Source organism: Jaculus jaculus, chromosome 19, assembly GCF_020740685.1.
Source record: "Jaculus jaculus isolate mJacJac1 chromosome 19, mJacJac1.mat.Y.cur, whole genome shotgun sequence".
Classification (NCBI taxonomy): Eukaryota; Metazoa; Chordata; class Mammalia; order Rodentia; family Dipodidae; genus Jaculus; species Jaculus jaculus.
Window position 1 is genome coordinate 60,322,160 of NC_059120.1, and position 19,746 is coordinate 60,341,905.

The 19,746-nt window shown below is 48.7% G+C and overlaps 1 protein-coding gene across 5 annotated transcripts; it reads right to left on the minus strand.

The window, feature by feature from the left end:
- Positions 1 to 501: 501 nt before the first annotated feature.
- On the minus strand, positions 502 to 18,073 carry Etv3 (ETS variant transcription factor 3). Of its 5 annotated transcripts, none has more exons than XM_045138331.1 (5): positions 17,957 to 18,073; positions 16,156 to 16,214; positions 15,357 to 15,594; positions 13,603 to 13,718; positions 502 to 4,989 (listed from the first exon to the last, which is right to left on the minus strand). In XM_045138331.1, the coding sequence occupies exons 2-5, from the start codon at positions 16,199 to 16,201 to the stop codon at positions 3,875 to 3,877; spliced, it is 1,515 nt and encodes a 504-aa protein (XP_044994266.1). In that variant the 5' UTR covers positions 16,202 to 16,214; positions 17,957 to 18,073; the 3' UTR covers positions 502 to 3,874. The 5 variants fall into 5 exon arrangements, with proteins under 5 accessions (XP_044994266.1, XP_044994269.1, XP_044994267.1 ...); XM_045138334.1 differs by having other exon boundaries at positions 16,156 to 16,211; positions 17,957 to 18,016; XM_045138332.1 differs by lacking the exon at positions 17,957 to 18,073 and adding an exon at positions 17,356 to 17,443.
- Positions 18,074 to 19,746: the final 1,673 nt, after the last annotated feature.

A 19,746-nucleotide genomic window follows, 5' to 3' on the forward strand; every position in this document is an offset into this window, starting at 1 on the left:
GAGGACCGAGAGACCAGAGGAGAGAGTCCACAGTGCGCTCTGGGCTTACTCACCAGGAGGGTGGATGGTCCAAGGGCAGCTGCCAGCCTCTCCCAGCGTGCACACCGCGTGCACAAGCAGCCCGCTGGTCAGCAGCAGTTGTAACTGCGTAGACGACCTTGTGGACCTCTGTTTCCAGCGCTTTCTGAGATCAGAGACTAAAACAGCTTCACAGCAACCTGGCCATGCACTCCAAGTGGATGCTCACCACAGCCACTGTGCAGGGTCCCTACCTGTGCCCTGGCTTCGTATCATTTCCTTAGGAAATGGCCCAAAACCAACTGGCTGGTGCCTCTTCTCTTGGCGGGTGGGCCCTTGTGCAGGACACAGGGAGCAGGTTAGCTAGCACTAACTGGTGGGTTCTCTGGCACGATCACCTTGGCAGAGCGCATGAACAACAAAACCAACACTCGGCAAACATTAAAGTACTTTTTTTTATTTAACTTTAATTTCTGAGGTAAAATACTTTTTTCTTTCGACTTCCGTAACAAAATACAGAGCTATCAGATACCCCTGGAAAAAATATGTATATTATACATATATTTCTGTAACATTACATATATATAATATATGCAAAAATTTGAAGACTTTATAGAAAGCAGAACGTCTAAAAGGCACTGCACGATGGAGCTCAGAGTACTTACACTTTATGTACATGGGTAACTATGAAGTCATCTTTCACTGTGAATGTCTCATTCACAAATCCCTGCATCACAATTTTGTAATTCAAAGAATGCCTAAATATTGAAAAACTAATTAACTCATAACTTTTTTCTCAAAAAGAAATCAAAAAATGGAACAGTTCTTAAAAGACTGAATCAAAGTTTTCTTTTAAAATACATAAAAGTAAGTCCCATTACTGTTTACAAAACAGAAAGCACAAACATAATTATAGAATAAATAAAAACAAGGGACAAACAGCCACCTGACTCTACAACCATTTTTTTTAATGCTTCTGGAAGTTTCTTGGCCCATGGGTTGCTAGGGTGCAGCAGTTCTCTGTATTAGTGAACTGGGTTTATTTAATGCAGTGCAGCTTGATGTCTAGGGTGGAAGGACTTGGTGTCTTTTGTATTTTACTTCTATTCATTCTTCAGAAAAAAAGGCAAGCTCAGCCAGGCTGAATGCCCTTCAGAGATCTACTCTCCAACAGCTGGAAGAGCAAGCTGTGTGCAGGAGCAAGATCTTGGGAGAAATCTTAACAGACTTACAATTGCAACGTTTTATACATTTGGCACAAGGAAGTTTGAAGAGGTGGCGGCCTGGATCTTGTCCCCTTTCCCGCCTGCTGTTGAACAGCGATGAGAAGCTCTAGGAAGGGGAAGGCTGCGGTTTCATACCATGCTGGTGACAGGTTAATGCTGGGCGGGGACTGAGGGGACAGAGAAAGTCTCACTCCTTTGCCCCAGCAAGTATTAGTGACCGCCACATTCCCTGATCTACCTCCTGGGAAGCCCGAGGTCAGCCCTGTATAAGGACCCTCCCCTGGAACCTCAACCCCAGTGTGCAGTGCAAACCAATCAACAAGGACTAGTGGAATGGCAATCAAATGAAACAAACACCAATTCTTAAAGCCCCAAAACATTTTTCATGGAATTCAACATTTTAAGAACTGTTTTCAAGTGTAGACGCAGTGATTTTTGATGCTCAATGGAAGCAGCATCTGGTAAGTGGCCCTGGCACTTGGGTTCTGGGGTTACAGGCAGGCTTCATGGGTTTCTTCCCTCTAATTTTAAAGGCCTCATGTTTCTATTCCTGAGTTCATACTGACACCTGCTGGCCCTCCCCTCTAGTGGACAGTGGGCAGCCAGCTGGCCTTGCTGGTTAGATAAGCAATCCAGGCAGACAGCCCTCCTCCACCTGCTGGGTGGGCTTGCTTTGTGGTTCAGTCAGTCAAGGTGCAGGGATGGAGCGACACACAAGCACCAAGGGCAGCCTGAAAGGAGACTTCTGCGGCTTGACCAAAGCCTGCGTCCTAACAGACCACTCTCCAAGTCCCATTCCTGGGAGACACTCGCGGAATTTGGACCAAGTGAGGACACTTGTCAAGAAATAGAATGATGAACTTGAGTCATCCCAAGTCACCTACTATGTCGCTGACCTGTTCTAACCTTTCCTGAGTCCCTCTTTTGTGTATGCACTCCAGTGTGAAAAAATAGCCCCAACCAGTAGAGACAGCCCTCCAATGTTAGCAGGCGTATAGAGCTATCCTGGGCTAAAGTGGTGGAGTCAGGAGTCAGTGCGACTCCAGATGCACTCCCATGGCACCCCGTCTCAACAGGTGTTGACTCTCTCCCTGCTGCCTGGCGCCGGATGGAGCTGAGCGACAGCCAGGTGTTCCCTGCACTCTGCAGGCACACGTGCGCACACAAGAGGTGAGTTACCGCGCTACGCCCCTAGTGTTAGTGTTGTGCTTCACTCCTTTGAAGTTCAGGGAATTCTGCATGAAGGAACGATAGTCACTGTGAACTGCAGTCTCATGAAGCTCAGAACAATCTGGGCAAATGGGGATGACAAGACGGCAATGCCAGAACAGGACAGACACGGACTCCTTCTCTTCCCAGGCCTTTTGGCACCTGGCAACCTTGGATCGTGAGGCATGGACCTGGCTGCCATCTGTGCCTTCTTCCCACCTCTCCCGTCAGCGTCAACAGTTACAAGCTCGCCAAGCCACCTTCTACATTTCCGGGTCAGCATTTGTCCTGTGTTCCCACAGCACTGCCCTTTGCCATCTCAGTAACAGCACAGGGAGTGACAGTCACACAGGAATTTAACTGTGTCTCAATATTCCTGGGTTATCTGAACAGTGTCTACACCCTTCACAGGCTGACGCTGACAGACCCGCATCATCTTAAAGTATGTTCATACTTAAGGCTCCACTTCAGCAAAATGGTAAGAGAACCAGACACAATGGAAAGACATCTTCAACAACACTGTCATGCTTCTCAGTGAACTTGCTCACAGTCTGACTTTGGTTTGGTCTTCCAAACCCACAATGGAAAAAGAAAAATGAAGAGCATTTTCGTCATTTGTTTTAAAAGGCATTGGGTTACTTCCTCCTGTACTTTTCTTTCTTCCCTGATCAAGAGTTTACAACTCCTCATGGCTTCTTAGTAGGTGAAAAGTCCAAGGAACCTGCACCAGGGTTTGCTGTCCACCTCAACCCTGCAGCTCAGAGGAGAGGGTCAGCTCCTGTGTCCTCCCAGCCCACAGGGACTGGCAGGACACACACGTCCTGAAAGCATTTTCCAAAAATGAAAGAAAAATCCTAAATGACAGAGAGAGAGATAGAGAGAAGTAGAGAAGGAGGGAGAGAGAAAGGAGGAGGAGAAGAGAGGAGAGGCAGGGAAAGAAACATCTGGACACCCTCCACCCCAGCAGACTGAGGTGACTCACTCCTCTCTTCAAGTAAATAGTTCAGGCAAGATACTCAGCAGTGATTCGCACTGCTCCACCTCCTAGCCATGGCCTTTCCCTCTCTCTCTCTCTCTCTCTCTCTCTCACACGAATGGCTTTCTGTGTATAAACACAACAAAGAACCGTGGAACCTGAACTGCCACGGGACTACAAAGGACCTGGACTCTGAGGGACTGTCCTTTTTAGGAAGTATAAGCCTTCCACAGGAAATAGGCTCTTTCCAACCTCCCTATGTCCTACTCACCAGGAAAAAAAATGTTTACAACCCACCTAATTTACAATAGAGGACACCCATGCCATCCAACAGAAAAGCCCAAGTCTATGCCCCAGATCAAACCAGCACCCCCCCTCATCTTGCTAAATAAATACATGTATGCATTTGATTGTAATATAAACAGCTCCCATGCCACGTGCAGTTCTAGGCATCAGCCGCAGCTGTCGCTAGACTTCTGGGTCTCACCCCATTCCAGAGGAACTCGCCAGTCTTACTCAGCTCCCGGGCTTCCGGGTCATCATTCCAGCGCCGCTTCAGTCGCAGCTTGGGAGGCATCAGGGCATCTTCTCTCTTCTCGGGGGCACTGGGCTCTCTGTCAGACCTGTCCTCACCATCAGGTTCTTCGTTCGGGATGCTACTGGGCACAGAGGGCCAGGTGGGCGGGGCAGAAGGCCGGGCAAAGATGGTGTCTCTCCCCTCTCCTATGGTCCTGCTCAGAGTGGTGCCCCTTTCATGGGGGGGCCCCGCTTCTTCTTGGGCAGGGGCAGACAGCCCGAGGCTCTCGGGATCCTTCTCAGAAGAGGGCTCCACCTTAATTCGAGGGAGAACGGGAGCACTGGTGGGTGCAGGCTCCTCACTGCTCTCGGCCCTCTCCCGGTTCTTCCGCCCAATGGGTGGGGGCTGCAGCTTGATGGGGAAGTGAGCAGGCTCCTCGGGATGCATCTGGCACTGCAGCGGTGGGACCACGAGCCCTGGGTAGCGGGGGAAAGTGCGAGGGCTGAGATGGTAGTTGAACACAGAGCAGGCTTGGGAATGGAGGTAGCGTTTCATTTCTTCTGGGCTGAAGGAGAAGCAGCTGCTGGTAAAGGGGCTCAGGCCTGGGGAGGGGCTGTAGGAAAAGACGGGGGGAGTCAGCGAGAGAGCTGGCGACATGGGAACATTGAGGACCCCTCCCCGGCCAGTGACGGGAGAAACAGCGAAGGGGCTGTGAGGGTCAGGGTACAGGGCTGGCCGAGTGAAGAGCGGCAGCATGATGTCAGGCTTGCGCTTCAGGTGCTCAATCCCGCCTCCGTCAATAGCGCTCCGCGAGGACAGGACGTCCACGCCGCGGTGCCACTCAGGGGCCGAGCCGTCCTCCAGGTCCGCAGGCTCCGCCTTTCGGTCGGTGCCACAGCTGGACTCCTGGGCCGCAGCAGCCAGGGAGCCAGCGGCGAAGCGCCCTCGGGGCCCATCCCCGGTGGGGGAGTGCGAGTCCAGCGGTGGGAAATGGAAGCGGGAGGAGGCTGTGGGCACTGGTGGTGCGCTCTGAGGAACCACAGCTGGGAGGAGAGAAAGAGGAAGGCTGCGTTGGCCACCTGGTCATCCACCTGCGCCGCGTTTACTAGCCAAGCACACGATGCTCAGGAGCAGCAAACACTGCAATGGCTGAACCCCTACATCCCACTCAGCTCCGTTCATCAGCCTAGCTGCCCTCTTCTGCTCCATCCTCATCTACCTGTGTCGGCTCTGTCCCCATCTACCAGCATTCTCACTTGGGACCAACATTCTAACTCTACAAAGCAAAACTAAATTTTCAAGGTTTCAGGATGAAACCATCAGCACATACACGATTGATGGACACTAGCCTCCTCTGCAACTCTACTGTGCAAGGACCACATATCTCAGCTTGCAGCTTTGCAAACAGCTCTCCTTCCCTCACCATCCACACTCTGGCCATAAGCATAAAGGAAACAAACCTAACAGGAAACCAAGCCTACAACCCTGAAATCAGCATCCCTGAGGAACACTGCACTGAAAACCCAAGGACTTTGTACCTCAAATACACAAACACAGACAATATTTTAATAAAAACAGACTCATGTAAAAAGATTGTTTTATTTCAAAGTACGGTCTTCCTCTAGCCCAGGCTGACCTGGAATTCACTATGTATTCTCAGGGTGGCCTTGAATTCACAGTGATCCTTCTACCTCTGCCACCCAAGTGCTGGGATTAAAGGTGTATGCCACTACGCCCAGCTTATTTCTTGAGGCAGGGTCTCACTCTAGGCCAGGTTGACCTGGAATTCACTCTGTAGTCCAGGTTGGACTCAAACTCAAAGAACTCCTACCTCTGCCTCTTTGAGTGCTGGGACTAAAAAAGGCTGTTTATTGCTACATTTTTATGGCATATATTTCACCACCTTTAATATATGATTACCACTGCAGAGATCCAAGTACTTTTCAATTTCTCTACCTAATAATCTCAGTTCATTCCATTTTCTAGGGCTGAGAGGAGGCTAGAACCCACTCCTCCCAAATCTGACTGCAAGCTGGGTACAGCAGTGTATGTCTGCAATCTCAGCTCCTGGGAGGCCACGCAGGAATACTGCCGTGAATCTGAGGCCACTCTGAACTACCTGGACAACGGAGTGAGATCCTGTCTAAAAAAGTAAAGTCTGAGCAGGGCATGATGGTGTACACCTTTAACCTCAGCACTTGGGAGGCAGAGACAGGAGGATTGCCGTGAGTTTGATGTCACCTTGAAACTACATAGTGAATTCCAGGTCAGCCTGGGCTTGAGTGAGACCCTACCTTGCAAAAGCAAAAATTAGATTTTACTGTTGAATTTAAAGTACTAGGCCTGCGAAGTCAAAGGACCAAGGTTCAATTCCCCAGAACCCACATAAACCAGATGCACAAGGGACACATGCATCTGGAGTTCCTTTGCAGTGGGGGAAGGTCCTGGCACGCCCATTCTCTGACTTACAAATTAAAAAATCTAAAACAAGTAAATAAAAGAATAAAGATTAAAAAAGTAAATAAAAGATTAAAGGAAAAAAGGAAGAAGAAAGAAAGATAAATATCAGTGAAAGCCAGGCACAGCGCTCAAGATTATTGGGGGGGGGGGGGAGGCTGACATACCAAAATTGAAGTCAGTTCAAGGCTAGCCAGATCTACATTGACTAACATTTTACCCCCTTTGAATATTTTTTTTTAAAAATTTTGTTTTTCAAGGTAGGGTCTCTCTCTAGCCCAGGTTAATCTGGAATTCACTATGTAGTCTCAGGGTGGCCTTGAACTCATATTGATCCTCCTACTTCTGCCTCCCAAGTGCTTGGATTAAAGGCATATACCACCATGGCTGGCCCCTTTTGAATTTTTTGACTCGACTTTTTAAGAGTACATCTAATCAAAAGCAAAAAGACCACCTGTATGTATTCTGGAGGGCAGAATGAAGTCTAAGTATAATGTGGAGTCTCCTAAACAAGTCAGAAATACTTGGTTAAGTTGGGTGTAGTGGTGCATGCCTGTAATTCCAGCATTTGGGAGGCAGAGACAAGTCTTGGCTACAAAGTTAGTTCAAAGCCAGCTTGAGCTATATGTGACTCTTGTCTCAACAACATCAACAAAAACCTGCCAGGTGTGGTGGCACATACCTTTAAACTCACCACAAACAGAGGTAAGTGGATGGCCTTAAGTTCCAGGCCACCCTGAGACTACATAGTGAATACCAGGTCAGCATGGCCTAGAATAAGACCCTACCTCAAAAACTAAACAAACAATCCAACAATAACAACAAAAAGAGCCAGACATGCCTCAAATCTCAATACTCAGGAAGCAGAGGTAGGAGAGTCACCAGGAGCTACCCAGAGAGTACATAGTGAATTCTAGGTCAGCCTGAGTTAGACCCTACCTTGAAAAACAAAACAAACAAACAAACAAACAAAAAAAGGCTTTAGGGCTGGAGGGATGGCTTAGTGGCTAAGGTGTTTGCCTGTAAAACCAAAGAACGTAGGTTCAATTCCCCAGGATGTACATTAGCCAGATGCACAAGGGACTGCATGTCTCTGGAGTTTGTTTGCACTGTCTGGAAGCCCTGGTGCGCCCATTCTCTCTCTCTCTCTCTTTCTCTGTCAGATAAATAAACAAAATAAAATAAAATATTTTTAAAAAAGGTTTGGAATACTGTCTTCCAGACATTAAGTGGCAGACGCACTCATGACCTCACAGCTGGCCAACACTACCTATACAAGATCCGCATGACAAGGGCAAAAAGGATGACAGCAAAATAGAAGACGGACTAGTTGGAAAGAAGAAGGGGCTCATAAACAGGAGGAAGAGGAGGGGAAAAAGAGGGTGATGGCCAGGAATCGATGGTGAGGCCCTACTGCTGAAGAGCTGACACACTTGGGCTGCAAGGCCACTGAGAAATCCTGTTGGAGCTGAGCTGATGACCTCCTCCATGGAGACCAGCTGACAGAAAGCTGGAAGAAGCCATGTTGCATGCAGCTCAATGGGAGAGAGAGATACCACCAGTGAAGATACTCAACAGTGGACACTGCCAGCCTTGTATTTTGCCAGCCAGGCCAAATGAGCCAATAGGTGCAATAGTGGCACGTCTATCATGGTGGAAACCAACTGCCCTCTAATTGGATTGGAGGTCCGCTCCATGGGAGGGAATATATCCCTGATACTGAAAACTTAAAACAGGGGTAGTCATGAAACCTAGGGGTGTAATGTCTGCTGCTGTCTGGCTAATTGTATATACTATGTTTATCAAACTGCCCAGTAAGCACTTCTCCTAATGTTCATACCCATATATTAATGCTACTCTCATTTTTGGTAGAGAATCTTCTCTTCAGATGGCAGTGACCTTGGGACAACTCAGAAGATATCATGGTGCCGGAAAGAAGTGACCGCAGTGCTCAGTACTGCAATATCTCTATCACACCTTCCAAGGCTCAGGGTCTAATGCAGAAGAGGTGGCAGAAAGAATGTAAGAGCCAAAGGAAGGGTAGGACTCCTTACGAAGTGTTCCCTCCAGACACAAAATGGACTAGATTTCTACGACCTCACAATGCCTGACACTACATACACAAGACCATCGTAAGAGGAGGAAAAGATCATTACATCAAAATGAAAGAGAGACTGATTGAGAAGGGGAGGGGATATGATGGAGAATGGAGTTTCAAAGGGGAAAGTGTGTGTGGGGGTATTACCATGAGATTTTTTTTTTTATAATCATGGAAGCTGTTAATAAAAATTTGAAAAACAAAAAAAAAAGGAAGAGGGTGATGGGAGGGTATTATGGTCAGGGTATACTATGTATATAATGGCAACTGTCAGTAGCAAGAAAAAATGGACGCCAAAGAGATGGCTTATTAAGGCGCTTGCCTGCAAAGCCAAGATTGCAGGTTAGATTCCCCAGGACCCACATAAGACAGATGCACAAGGTAGCACATGTATCTGGAGTTCGTTTGCAGTGGCTGGATGTCCTGGTGTACCCATTCTCTCTCTCTACCTTGCCTCTTTCCCCTTCTTTTCTTTTTTTTTTAAAATTTTTATTAACATTTTCCATGATTATAAAAAAAAAAATCCCATGTCCTCCTCTTTTCAAATAAATAGAAATAAAATAAAAAAAAAAAAAAACAGGCTGGAGAGATGGCTCAGTGGTTAAGGTGCTTGCTCACAAAGCCTCATGATGGGTTCAATTTACCAGTGCCCATGTAAAGCCAGATGCACAAAGTGGTGAATACATCTGGATCTCATTTTCAGTGGCAAAAGGTACACGTTCTCTTTATCTGGCCCCCCATAAGTATCAAAAACCAAAACTGGGCTGGAAAGATGGCTCAGTGGTTAAAGATCCTGCCTGTAAAGCCTAACAACATGGGTTCGATTCCCCAGTACCCACATAAAACCAGATGCAAATGGCACATGCAGTGGCAAGAGGTCCTGGTGTGCCCTTCTCTCTCTCTACCTTTCTGTCTTCTTCCTCATAAATAATATATATATATATATATATATATATATTTTTTTTTTTTTAAAAGCTTAAAAAGAGGTATAGACCATTCAAATATGGTCCACATTGACTAACAGTATTAGAGCAACTTTAAACTTCCTGACTAAGTTAGAGGAGAGAATGAATGCCCTTGTTCCTGGAAGACATATGACAAAGGACATAGGAGCGAAATGCCCTATCTGTAAGTCCACAGTGTACACAGGTAGAGAGAAAACGCGTGAGCATTAGGTGAATCAAATTAAAGGACACGAGGGCTCTGTTCTTAATTCAAATTTTCTGTAGGTTTGAAGCTTTTCCAAAATCAGTATTAAAAATCAGGATGGGTGCAGGGAGGCATAGGCTGAGAGTTCTCAAGTCTGTCCTTAAACTGGTCTGTCCTGTCCTTCCTCCCTTCCTCTCCAGGCTCACTATGTAGTCCAGGGTGGCCTCAAACTCCTGATCTTCCTGCCTCAGGCTAAGTGCTAGGACTATAGGCATGCACCACACCTGGCTAGCAGAAGTGCTTCACCACTATGGAGTACTCTACCCTGAAGTGCTTTATTCATTCCTTTACTTCTTTGGGGGGGGGGGTTCACACAGGGTCTCAAAGTGGCCAAAGGTGGCCCTTACTTCACTGTATAAGTGAGGGTGTCCCTGAACTCCTGATCCTCCTGTTTCTATCTTCCAAGGGCTAGGATTACAGGTGTGAGCACAGAACTCAGCTGCAGCTGAACTGTAACACTGAGTAGGCCTGAGGGGAAGGGCATGAAGAGCATCCACATTTTACCCCACAAGCCTAAGATTCCCACCTGCAGGCAGCACACTTAGCTTCCAGGATCTCCGGCACATGACTCTTTCTAGAGTACTCCCTGCACTCTCCACTATAAACCCAGCTGGCTTATCTTTCCTGATAAACTAAGTTCCTCAAGGAAAGAACTGCCCCATGAGCTTGCTGTTTTCAACAGGACTTAACCCATCTGTTGAGGGAAAAAATTCATAGAGTGAGCCACATTTCAGTAGTCCATCTTTCAGGGTCTGTCTTGCAGATAACTACTGAACAGGCCTCGGTTGGTCTTGGACATTCTTAATTTTACCAGTTGTAAAAAAACAAATATAAAAAAATAAAAGAGCCGGGTGTGGTGGCACACGCCTTTAATCCCAGCACTCGGGAGGCAGAAGTAGGAGGATCACCTTGAGTTCAAGGCCACCCTGAGACTCCATAGTGAATTCCAGGTCAGCCTGGGCTAGAGTGAGACCCTACCACGAAAACCCAAAACAATAAAAATAAAAAAATAAAAAAGAGAAAACAACAATAACATGAATATCAAGACATGCATTTCACCAGGATAGAAGGGTAAAAAGAGGCACCTCACCAGACCAAGCTACACAAAAGTTCCCTAAGTAAATGTTCAATAAATAATCTTCAACACGTGCTCTATGTGGGTAGAAACTCTTTGTAAACAAATGATGACTCTTAATTCTTTGGATTGTCTGTAATTAGGATGTGAACAACCAAACAGAACACTCTCAAAAGAATGGAATGCTTTCACTTTCCCTGTGACCTTTTTTTTTTTTGAGGTTGAGATTTGAACCCAGGGCTTCTTATGGCTAGGCAAGGGCTCTTCTGAGCTGAGCCCCTCCCTAAACTCTTTCTTGATTTTTTTTTTTTTAAGTTTTTTGAGGTAGGGTCTCACTCTAGCCCACGCTGTCCTGAAATTCACTATCTAATCTCAGGGTGGTCTTGACTCATGGCGATACTCCTACCTCTGCCTCCTGAGTGCTGGGATTAAAGGCATGTGCCACCATGCCTGGTTAACTTTTTTCCTTTTTTCTTTTACATTTTATTTATTTATTTATTTATTTGAGGGGGGGGGGAGGAGGGAGGGAGAGAGAGAAGTGAGGGAGAGAGAATAGGTATCCCAGGGCCTCAGGCCACTGCAACGAATTCCAGATACAGGTGCCATCTTGTGCATCTGGCATTGGGTGGGTACTAGGTGAGGTCTTTGGCTTTGTAAGCAATCACCTTAACTGTCAAACCATTTTTTTCCCCCCAAGGTAGGGTTTCACTCCAGGCTGACCTGGAATTCAATATGAAGTCTCAAGGTGGCCTTGAACTCACAACAATCCTCCCACCTCTGCCTCCCGAAAGCGCATGCCTCCCCGCCCTGCAGTTAAGCCATTCCTCAGCGTAGCTTAACTTCTTTTGGCACAGCAGGTGTTCAGAGCACTTCTGCTGGGCTTCAGACCCCAGCCCAGCCTCTGCTCCGGAAGCACCGCTCCCAGGGGCAAATGGACATGCAGTTTGAAGTTATCCAAGTGGACAGAGGCAGAATTTCAGTCAACAAAAATGGATTAAAGAACAAGACCAGTACTTGGGGGAGGAGAGGTGGAAGGTCAGGAACACAACACATTCTTCAAAACTGCCAACAGGCCCATCTGAAGTCCCATTCCCTCTAGGTACACAGGAGGGGCACAAGGGAGAAGCAGTGGAGCTGCGCCTGGCCTGTGGGGCTAGCACAGGTCTGCTTTCCTGTGCTGCTCCCTGAGGCGCGAGGAAAGAAAACAGGTCATAATTAGAGATGCATTCCAACCCCCCTTTAAATGTATGCCCCAGGGACAGAAGGGAGTGGTTACAAAAGGAGAGACGAGTTATAATGATAGCAGTCAGCTAAAACTGCCCTAACCTGTAGTGTGTAGTAATTACGTATCTATAGTAGATCTTAGCATTATATTCTCTTAGCCACACCCTTGCTCTTATTTTTCTGATTTCTCCCAACTTTTCTCTGAGAAGTTTTACTACTTCAGAATCACAATCAGTTTTCTTTAATATACGAGTTGACAGGAAAGAACAATGAAGTAATTAAAAATAATTAAGTATAACCTGTATGGTCCAACCCAGCAATAATCCTAGTACATGGGAGGCTGAGACAGGAGGACTTCAAATTCTAGCCCAGCCTGGGCAACATAGCAAGTTCAAGGCCAGCTTAAGCTACACAGTGAGACCCTGTCTTAAAATGAAATAAAAAAAATTCTAACAGGAGACAGAGGTAGGAGAATCACCATGAGTTTGATGTCTCAGTGAGACTACATAGATCGTGAATTCCAGGCCAGCCTGAGCTAGAGTGCAACCCTACCTCAAAAAACAAAACAAAAAAATTCTATTTTGTTGAGCAGGGGTTTTGCATCTTGAAAACCCCTCCAACGACTACAAGTAACCCAAAGCTACTTTATGAGACGGCGTCTGCATGCATTGAGCGGCAGGCTAACGGCACTGAGGGGCGTGGTGCAGGCAACCCACCAGACAGGCTAGCGTGGCTGCAGTCAAGGAGAGAAAACTGCCTTGCTCTAGTACAGATAAAACCACCTCGCATGTGACCCTCCCCTTCTCTGATTCAGGACACCATGGTTTGGACAATACTCACTTGATAAGGGCATACTCTATAGTTTCAGACAAAATCAGAAGTGTTCGTATAAACAGGTTCTTCTCTATTGGACAGGGTATTAAAACTGAGTCCTAGCTGGACCTGATGGTGCATACCTTTAATCCCAGCACTCGGGAGGCAGAGGTATGGGTTCAAGGCTGCCCTAAGATTACACAGTGAATTCCAGGTCAGCCTGGGCTACAGACTCTTTCTCAAAAAACAAAACAAAAACAACAAAAAAATGAATCCTGGGCTGAGATGGCTTAGCGGTTAAGCGCTTGCCTGTGAAGCCTAAGGACCCAGGTAAGCCAGATGCACAAGGGGGCGCACACATCTGGAGTTCGTTTGCAGTGGTTGGAAACCTTTGCGCACCCATTCTCTCTCTCTGTTATTCTCAAATAAAAACAAAAAATTGTGTCTTCTTTAATCTCAGCACTTGAGAGGCAGAGGTCAGAGAATCACCATGAGTTCAAGGCCACCCTGAGTGGTCAGCTAGGGCTAGAGTGAGACCCTACCTCAAAAAGCAAAATAATAAATAAACAAAAAGAAACGACTCCTAAATTTAAAATCACCATTCTTCATACCCCCAAAAGGACAGGTTAATAATACCTAGGAGACACCAAGGTAATCCAAGGAATCACATCCTATTACTGTTTCTAAAACCTCCTTAAACATGTCACATCTCAGAACAGGGTCTTAAAAATTCTTTTTAAATTCAAAACTCATTCTCAACCAAAGGAGCTCACTTCTTACCACTTGACCGGATGTTGATGAATGGATAGTTAGGCATCACCAGCTTGCTAAAGTTAAATTTGTAAGTGAATCTCTTCCCTTTGGTCTTGTGAAGGATCCTCTTGTTGTAATAGTATCTGTCGAAAGAAGAGCATCTTACTGCGTGTTCTTGCTGGTCACGGCACTTAATATACTTAGTAATCACTGGGACCAGCAATTCTTTATTTTTGAGTGTATGTGTGCCCGTGCGTGAGCATGGGCTCATGTGCCACAGCACACACGCAGAGGTCTGAGGACAACTTTCAGGCCAGTCCTGGCCCTTCCACCCTCATTCGAGGCGTTTTCTCTCTCTGGATATCGCTCTGCTGTTGTTATTCTTTGCTGTGCTTGCCACAACCTTCCAGGACTTTCTCCTGTCTCAGACACCACATGCCACAGTCAAGAGTTCTGGGGTATAGAAGTCCACCACGACTTCTAGGACATTTGGTTTTGTGTGCAGAAGTGACACATCGTGCATCTGTGTGCAGAAGCATGCACAGCACGTGCTTATGAGCAGAGGCCAGAGGACATCTGGTGCCCTCCTTTTATCTTCCACCCATGACATTTCTCTCCTAGAGACAGGGTCTCTTCCTTCACCTGGAGCTGCTGTCCATGACTCCCCTCTCATCCAGCTGGGGTTGGGGCTACAGACTTGTGTGCCAACACCCAGCTCTTTACATGGGTTCTGTAGAGTCTAATTTGGCATCTGTGGCTCGAAAGGCACTCGTGCCTAAGTGGCAGGCACTCTTGACTGCTGAGCCACCTCCCCAGCTTGCTTCTGGGGTTTTTATGTGCTGCTTCTTTTGTAGACTGGCTCCAGGTTAGGGCTTGGAGACGCAAGAACTTACTTCTCCTGTGGTTTCAAGGAAGCGCTAGTACCTGGCTTTACAAAGGCATTCTCATTTTAAGATCCCAAACATCTACCCTTGCTCCAACCACTGATTTCATTGTTTCTCCACAGCTTCAGTCTAGTCCACTTTCTGCTGCTCTACTCTACATCACTAACTTCTTAGTTCTCTTCTGTCTTGCCCAGGTGGAGCTTTCTGGGGGGGCTTCTAGGGTTAGTTTGGAGGCAAAGACAAAGGCGGTAGAACCCCTGTATGGCATGCAGTGGAGTGATGGCATGTCCCAATCTGGAAAGTGTCAGCTCTGGCCTGACTCCTGTGAAGCAGCACAGGTCATGAAGTGCCTGCTGGCCCCTTAGGGCTAAAGGGTTATGAAATTTAAAACTTGACAAAGGAAAAAGAATTTGCAAGAACTTACAGTTGTCATTCCACAGACGTGCTGGAGCCACCTACGGACTGACAATGGAGCCTGCAGACACAGGGCCTGAACAACTGGGTCAGCGCCGCTTGGTGAGCCCTCCCCACCCCCAGCTTCTTCCAGGGGAATCCAAAGAAGTCAATTTCCAGTAATTTCCCCATAGGGAAGTCTACACTAATTCTCTGGTTCATAACGAGCCCCAGTCCATGTTTCACCATGTGTTCTAACCCACCACAGGGCACAATCAGCAGTCAGGAGCCAGGGCCAGCCAACTGGACTACATATAACCAAATACACACATCTCCTTCTGAGCCTCTGCTACTCAGATTCAATACCTCTCCAACTGCTACTTTGAAACGACACAGTATCCAACGAGAAGTGCTGCCTTTTATCGTCTTTTAATCTAACATCCACCAAATTTTGTTCTCCTTCCAATCTGTTAGGGAAACCAACTTGGGAATCCTTTTCCTCACCTGAGGGCCCGGCTCAGCTTGTCATAGTTCATCTGTGGCTTGCATTTCCTGCGGCCCCAGAGCCGGGCCACCTCGTCGGGATCCTTGATGACGAACTCCCCATACTCTCCCTGCTGCCAGGCGATGACATGGCGGAACTCCTCCTTCTGCAGCAGCTCCAGGATGAAGTGCCACAGCTGGATCTGCCGGGAGCCTGGCGAGGACTCTGTTTTGTAGGCCCAGTCAGGAAACTGATACCCTTAAATGTGGAAAGGGCATGACCAAGGCAGTGAGGACCTGAGTGCACGTGCTGGGGCCCCAGCTCTCGTTCCACTGCTCACCATCTCCAGAGCGCTTTGCAAAGAGCCGCTGCTTTCAGCCAGCAGAGGCTGAGAGGACAGAGAAATTACCCGTCCTGTGGCAAGCAGTTACCTGGGTGTCCTAACTCACGACTTTTCCAATGTCACTAAGCCTCACGCCTACTTTCTATGAGAGCAGGGAAGTTCCAAGAGGAACAAACAGGAAAGATAAAGTAACAATTTAGGAAATACAGGTTAAAATTCCTATTCCCACCTTCCCCCAGGCTGGAATTATGTTTCTAACAGAAAAGAGATGTCTAAAACTTGGGGTAAAGGACTGTGGTCAAGGGATGTTAGGGATGTTAAACATATATCCACAGGAAACAAACCCAGACCATCAAGATCCACCGTCACGAGGCTGTCAATCACGGCCTAGCATTTGTGAACCAAGCCCAAGAAGAGAAAACAGGAACCAGCAAGGGACATTCCAGGTACATCAGAGATGATTAACTTCTGCTCACCTCCACCTCCTTCTGGCTTTTCCACGATGCTACAACCTGCTTTCATTTTCGCTCTCCTGCTGAAAGACACAAGTCACACAATCACTTTGGGATGCTATTATCCTCCTAAGATTTCTGGAACAGCTTTGCCCCCAAACTTCTCTTTCCTAGCCTTTCCTTCCTTACACAACTCTCTCAAATATGTCACCTCAAACTGCTAATCCGCAAGCATCAAATGAGGATCCTCAAGTCATCAGCTTCAAAAGCCATAATTATCTCTCGCCTGACTTTAAACCACAAAGTGTAAACACTGTCCTTAATACTGGCTTTCTTCCTCCTAACCTAACCAATCCGTCCTTCAAATGTTAAAAAAAAAAAAAAGAGGGCACAGTGAAACAAGTTCAAAAACGCAGCAAAAACAAGTTTTCTATTACTAGACAAGACCAGATGGCCAAAGTATACAAGCCCAATTCACCTAGAAGTACCAGTTTAAAGAGTTAAAAAAAATTCTGATTCCTGCTTAAGAATGAACATCTCGGAAAGCCGGGCGTGGTGGCGCATGCCTTTAATCCCAGCACTTGGGAGGCAGAGGTAGGAGGACTGCCATGAGTTCGTGGCCACCCTGAGACTCCATAGTGAATTCCAGGTCAGCCTGGGCTAAAGAGAGACCCTACCTCGAAAAACCAAAAAAAAAAAAAAAAAAAAAAAAAAAAGAATGAACATCTCGGGAGGCAGAGGTAGGAGGATCACTGTGAGTTCAAGGCCACCCTGTGAATGCAGAGAGAATTCCATATCAGCGTGAGCTAGAGGGAGACCCTCCCTCGAAAAACCAACCAAAAAACAACAAAAAGGAGGAGGAATATCTAATTTTTGATTTGTTGTTGTGATGGGAGGAGAAAAACTTTTCATCAGTTAGAAACTGTCCCCTCACCCTTGAAAAAATACCCTGGCATACATAACAAAATTTTCATCGGCCCTTCCTTCAACACCCTCCCTCCCCATCGCCTCCCTCCAAGTGGTCACTTGGGAGCATCTTCTGGCCAGCGCGCCCGATGGGTACTTCCTCACTAAGCGCCCGTCCCCGGGCACACAGAAGGGCACCTGCGCCCGGCCCGGCGGGCGTCCAGGCTGCATGGCAGGCCCTCGTACCCGAAGAGCTGGAGTCCGAAGGGGACGCGGGCGGCCCGGCGGCGCCGGGGCGGGGTGCGGGCCACATCTAACCTCGGCAACGTGAACTCCGAGCGTCTCGCTTCCCCTCCCGGCGAACGCCGAGGACCCCGGCCCGGCCCCCAAGTTCTCGGTGGATCGGAAGTGCCGGCGCCGGGGAGGAGGTGAGCAGCCGGCCGAAAGCAGGCGCAAACGGCCGCGGGCCCCCTCCGCCGAGCGCCGCTTCCGCTCCCACTTCCGCGACGCCCGGGCCGCGGCTCCGCGCTCCCCCGGCTGCAGGAAGCCGTGCGGGGCGGCCCTGCCGGCAGCCGGCGCGCGGGGCCCAGGCCGGGGCTCGCGGGCGGCGCGGACGCCGGCCGCCCCCGACTCCGTCTCGCGGGCCCGGCAGCCCGGTTTCGCGGGCGGGCCCTCCCCGGGGCGCGGCGGCGGCGGGCGGTCGGCGAGCGCGCTCGGGTTCCCCCGACGGGCGCGCCCAGCGCCGCGTTCCGGGTCGCGCCCGCGCAGCCCCCGAGCCCTGGGTTCCGCCCGCCCGGCGGCCCCGCGCCCAGCCGGCCCCCGTCGCCGCGCAGCCCGCCGCTCCCCTGCGCGCCCGGGCCGGCTCGAGCGACGCGCGGGCCACGGCCCAGCCGGCTCGCGGGGCCCGGGGTCGGCTCACCTCTTCCTCCCCGGCGCGGTCCGTCCTCGGCCCGCTCTCCTCCGCAGCGCCGCGGGCTCCTCCTCATCCACCCCAGCAGGAAGTGACCTCCTCGGCCGCTGTCGTCACTTCCAGCCCGGCCGGGGCGGAGAAGAGGCGGCGCCCCCCCCCCGCCCCCCCCCCCCCGCTCCTGGCACCTCGTCCCCGCCGCGCCTGGCATCTCGTCCCCGCCGCGCCTGGCACCTCGTCCCCGCCGCCGGCTGCCGCCCGTCCCGGCGCCGTCCCGCTCGGGGTCGCGCCGGCACCGGCTCGCTCACACCCAGGGGAAGGAGCGCCGGCCCTCCGCCGACAGCCTTGGCCCACCTCGCGGGGAGGGAGCTTCTCCCGAGCACGTACTTGTTGGCATTTCCTCCGGTGAAGACCCGGGGCGACCATTCATTCACTCGTTGGCCTGTCGCTGTCACTCGTTTAATTTCATTCTGGAAGCTCGCAGAGCTTTTCCTCCTTCAAACATCTCCCCTTTCCGGTTTGTTCCCTCTTGAGCAGTTGAACAGATCCTGGCCAAAGCTTTTTAATTTTTTTAAAATTTTATTTGAGAAAGAGACAGAGAGAATGGGCTCACCAGGGCATCCAGCTGCTGCACACGAACTCCAGACATGTGCGCCCCCTTGTGCATCTGGCTTACGTGGGTCCTGGGGAATCAAACCTGGGTCCTATGGCTTTGTAGGCAAGCGCCTTAGCTACTAAGCCATTTCTCCAGCCCCAAAGCTATTTTTAAAATATTTTATTTACTTATGTACAAGCAGAGAGAGAGAGAGAGCTCGCCAGGGCCTGTAGCCACTGCAAACGAACTCCAGATGCATGCACCACTTTGTGCATCTGGTTTTATGTAGGTACTGGGGAATTGAACTTGGGTCATTAGGCATTGCAGGCAAGTGCCTAACTGCTGAGCCATTTCTCCAGCTCTTTTTTTTTTCTTTAGCACTTAATGATGAGCGATCTGAAGCCAGCCTCTATGAATGTAATCACAAATGGTGTCCAGATTAAGTAATGAGAGTAAAAAGAGAGAGGTGAAGATAAATGATAGAATTGAAAATCAATTCATGTAAACTGTCCTGTTACATCTTTCCATCCTGGGTAGCACATAAAAATAGCACCATCAGTTGTAAAAGTTGGCTTTGCCGGGCGTAGCTATGCATATCTTTTAATCCCAGCACTCCATAGGGTAGGCTGAGGTAGGAGCATTGATGTGCATTCGAGGGCAGCATGGCCTACAGTGAGTTTCAGGTGAGGCTGGCATAAAGTGTGATCTTGCCTCAAAACAAACAAACAAAACAAAACAAAAAGCCATGGTACTAGCTTATTAGTCTCCCTCTCCCTTTTTCTCTCTTCAGCCTCTCTTTCTCCCATCCCCTTCCTTTGCTGCATCGTGATTATTGGCATGCGCCACCACACCTGGCTGGGGCTACCAGTCATTCTCTAGGTGTTAACAAGTCGACTACTAAGTATAGCTTAAAGTTGCCTTACCTGTTCTAAAAAACTAAAAGACTGAGGCCGGGCATGGTGGCGCACGCCTTTAATCCCAGCACTCTGGAGGCAGAGGTTAGATGATTGCTATGAGTTCAAGGCCAGCCTGAGGCTACACAGAGAATTCCAAAAAAAAAAAAAAACAAAGCACATTGGTGAGTAAAGCTTCTATGTTTTCAGTTAGGAGGCCTATATGAAGTAATTAAAATGAATATAAGTGCCATTGAGAACATTACCCATATCTGCAAGTCATCCATGAGCTCTTCGCCTATAGGAGTAATCTG